Source organism: Echinops telfairi, unplaced genomic scaffold (genome assembly GCF_000313985.2).
Source record: "Echinops telfairi isolate 266 unplaced genomic scaffold, ASM31398v2 ScPeMD7_2;HRSCAF=8, whole genome shotgun sequence".
Lineage (NCBI taxonomy): Eukaryota > Metazoa > Chordata > Mammalia > Afrosoricida > Tenrecidae > Echinops > Echinops telfairi.
In genome coordinates this window covers 8,073,637-8,076,734 of record NW_022103898.1, presented here as the reverse complement: position 1 = coordinate 8,076,734, position 3,098 = coordinate 8,073,637, and the positions used below count along the sequence as shown (strand labels likewise).

The window sequence follows — 3,098 nt, the reverse complement described above, 5'->3', positions numbered from 1 at the left end:
GCAGGAAGGGGACTCCCAGAGCCCCGTTCTGTACTGGGCTGTGCCACTGTCCCTGTCTGCCATGACGAGCTCCAGGCCAGGCCAAGTGACATCACGGTTTGAAGGAGGCTCATCACACCCTTCTGTACTGTGACGCCCTGGGACCCCAGCCAACCCCCTTCCCGGCTCTCCAGGGGCCATCAACATGGGTGGGGGGAGCTGAAGGGAGTGAGCCTGGCTCAGGAGAAGGGGGTGCAGCAGAGGAGGGACAGCAGGCTGACCCCAGAGTGGTCAGCCCTGAGGCGGCCCTTACCTTCACCTCCTGAATCATCTTGGCCACCTCTACCTTCGTCTTCCCTTTGATGGACCGGCCGTTGACGCCAGTGATCTCATCCCCAGCTGCCACAGTGCCGTCCAGGGCAGCCGGGGTGTTGTCAAACACCTGGCGGGGAGGGGGGCGGTCGTCAGGAAGGAACAGAGGAGGGACAGGTGAACTGAGAGGGCAGCAAGGGGCCAGTGGAGTCATTCCCTCCCCTCAGGCCCCTGGCTAAGCTGGAGCAGGGCAGAGGTCAAAAGCCCCTGAAGAGCCATCCCAGGGGGAAAGAGGCAAGGGGCGGAGCCTCAGTGCAAACTGGTGAGCCCTTCCTTTGCTCAAGTCAAACCACACGCCTTGCACACCCAAGGGACCGCTGGGTGCGCCAGTCCTTTCTTTGCTTTTGCTCCAGCCCTGCGGCTGCAGCCGGCCTCCCTGGTGGCCCAGAGTGCCTCCGGCCCAGTTACTGAACCTTCCTCATGAGGGGCACCCTTAGCAGGCCGCCTGTCTGACCAGGTCCAGCAACGTAAGTCCTGCTGGTGACCAGGGAGTCTGTGCAGAGGCAGACACAGGCTCTAAGACACCACCCGTGGGTGGAGCCCACCGTGGGCAGCGGTTTCCCTCGACCTCATCTCCGGTTTCCAGCATCCCCACGAAATCACACAGAAAGCAGTGCAGCCACCATAAAATAGAGAGTTCTTTCTTTTAGAGTCCGAAGTCATGCACAAGAACCCCGTAACGGCTTAGAAGAAAACCAAGAAGAGTCGGAAGAGCAGCCCAAACGAGAGGTGTCTGGCGGCTCTGGCAGACGGGGCAGTGGGCAGTCACAGAGGTCTCCGCAGAACTGGGGCCTCGGGGCTCCGTGGACCTCTGAGAAAGAGCCCATCTTCACTGGAAACTTCCAGAAGGCTGTGAAGTGGAGCTCTGGAAAGAGCCATGGTGCAGAAGCAAGGTGCCGAACGCAGAGGGGCAAACAACTCCAAGCACTCCCCACCCGCAGAGCCCAGCAGCCCGCTCGGCAGTCGGGGGGGTGGGGGTGTACCTGATTCTCTAGAGAGGCTCCCAATGTCAAGACAAAGGAGCCCACTACAGAATAGAACTACGGAATGATAAAAGGGTCGATTGGTGGCGAAACATGAAAATTCGAAATGTGTATGTACTGCACAGAGGACCTCGGGCGCTTGCGGAGGAAGATGCAGGACCGCAGGCTTTGCTATAGATGACAACTCAGTGTAGGAAGACCAGCTCCTCCCAACTGCACCCACAGGTCACACCGTGAGAAATGGAGGAAAGTTGATGTGGTCAAGGACTTCGTCTTACTCGTCTCCACAATCAACACACAAGAACGGTGGTGATATCATCAGAACACATTTGTGTAGATTTTTGCATGGGAAAAAAAATCATAAATTTCCCTCAAAATAGACTGTTGGAGTACACAGTTGCCATCATAGTATAAAACAGTAAAATGTACTTTAAAAGCCGTCCTTTCATTTTCAGAGATAACATAAAGATTTCTGCATGAGGTAAATCTACAGCATAGTTCGTTTTTAGATTTTGTTAAGTCCTGCAAAGAAGAAGAAAAAGCTTCATTTGTGGTAGAATACCGTGCTGTGTTTAAATGTTACTTGTTTTCAAACTTTGTCTTCTATGAAAATGACATGGAAACTTCTAAAATGGAATTTGGTGCATATGTACTGCTGAATAAAGACCGATGAAGAGGTTTGAGTAGATGTACAAATCAAGTAATGTTTGAACAACAATAAGATGCCTAATCTGTCCAATTGTTTTAGTCTTTTTACCTTCGATGTAGGCAGCCATGAACAATCTATTTTGAGCCACTTTAGGGAGAAAACTTTGTATTTTTAAAACTTGCATAAAGGTTATGCAAATGGTTTTTATAAATTGGAATAATGCCTCAGTTTTGAAGTTATGCACACTAAATTAAATGTGACATAAATTAATTTGTACAAAAAAAGAATTCTTTATAAGGTGGCTCATTGTAGGGAAATCCTGTGCCTTCCCCTTTGAGCACAAGTGTCGCATGAACAACAGTTTGCTATAAGAAACACACCAGATTAGCCACCATTCGCTTCTGTATCTACTTTGTGTTTAAAAATCAACTGGTAAATAATGAGCTGACACCAGGGACTCAAGTGGAAAGTGGGTGTCGAAGAATGATGAAGTCAACATATGTACTAAAGTGCTGGACACAGATGACGTATGTACAGATTGTGATGAGTTGTATGAGCCCCTAATAAAATGATTATTTTATTTTTAAAAATCAATTGGTAATTCTGAAACACTGTAGAATGGATAAAAATTATTTTGTGATCATAACTTTGTTGAACTAGAGTATTTTCGCAGCATTCCTTGTCTCAGAAACATGGTTAAAATTTAAAACTAGACGCAGCCGAAAACTGGCTTATAAAATTTACCCAAGTAGAGTGCAGGCTAGGCTGTCTTGGGGAAATAAACATTAAAACTTAAAAAAAAAAAAAAAAAAAGAAAGGACAGCGCAGGACCAGGCAGTGTTCTGTTCTGTTGTGCGCAGACTCAGTGAGGGTCAGCACTGACTCGATGGCACCCAACGACAATACACAGCTCAAAATAGCGTCAGCAGAGAGCTGTGGGCAGAAGGGAGTAGAGGTCAGAGGGCGTTTGCATCTCAAAGAGCGAGTCTCTGGGACAGTCTCCAACATAGGTGGTCTGCTGTCTGACTGGCCCCCCGGACACCCACCAGTGAACACAGAGACTTCCAAAGCTGTGGTAGGGCCTTAACAACAAGCCAGAGACGGACTCCAGGCTT

The 3,098-nt window shown here is 49.1% G+C and overlaps 1 protein-coding gene across 1 annotated transcript in view; it reads right to left on the bottom strand.

The window, feature by feature from the left end:
• The window catches only part of PICK1 (protein interacting with PRKCA 1), a 9,973-nt gene extending 7,520 nt beyond the window's left edge, over positions 1 to 2,453 (bottom strand). Inside the window, exon 1 of the mRNA XM_004700662.2 lies at positions 293 to 2,453. Coding sequence (XP_004700719.2) covers positions 293 to 505 — 213 coding nt within the window. The 5' untranslated portion in view covers positions 506 to 2,453. The remainder of the gene's footprint in view (positions 1 to 292) is intronic.
• Between the last annotated feature and the right edge of the window lie 645 nt (positions 2,454 to 3,098).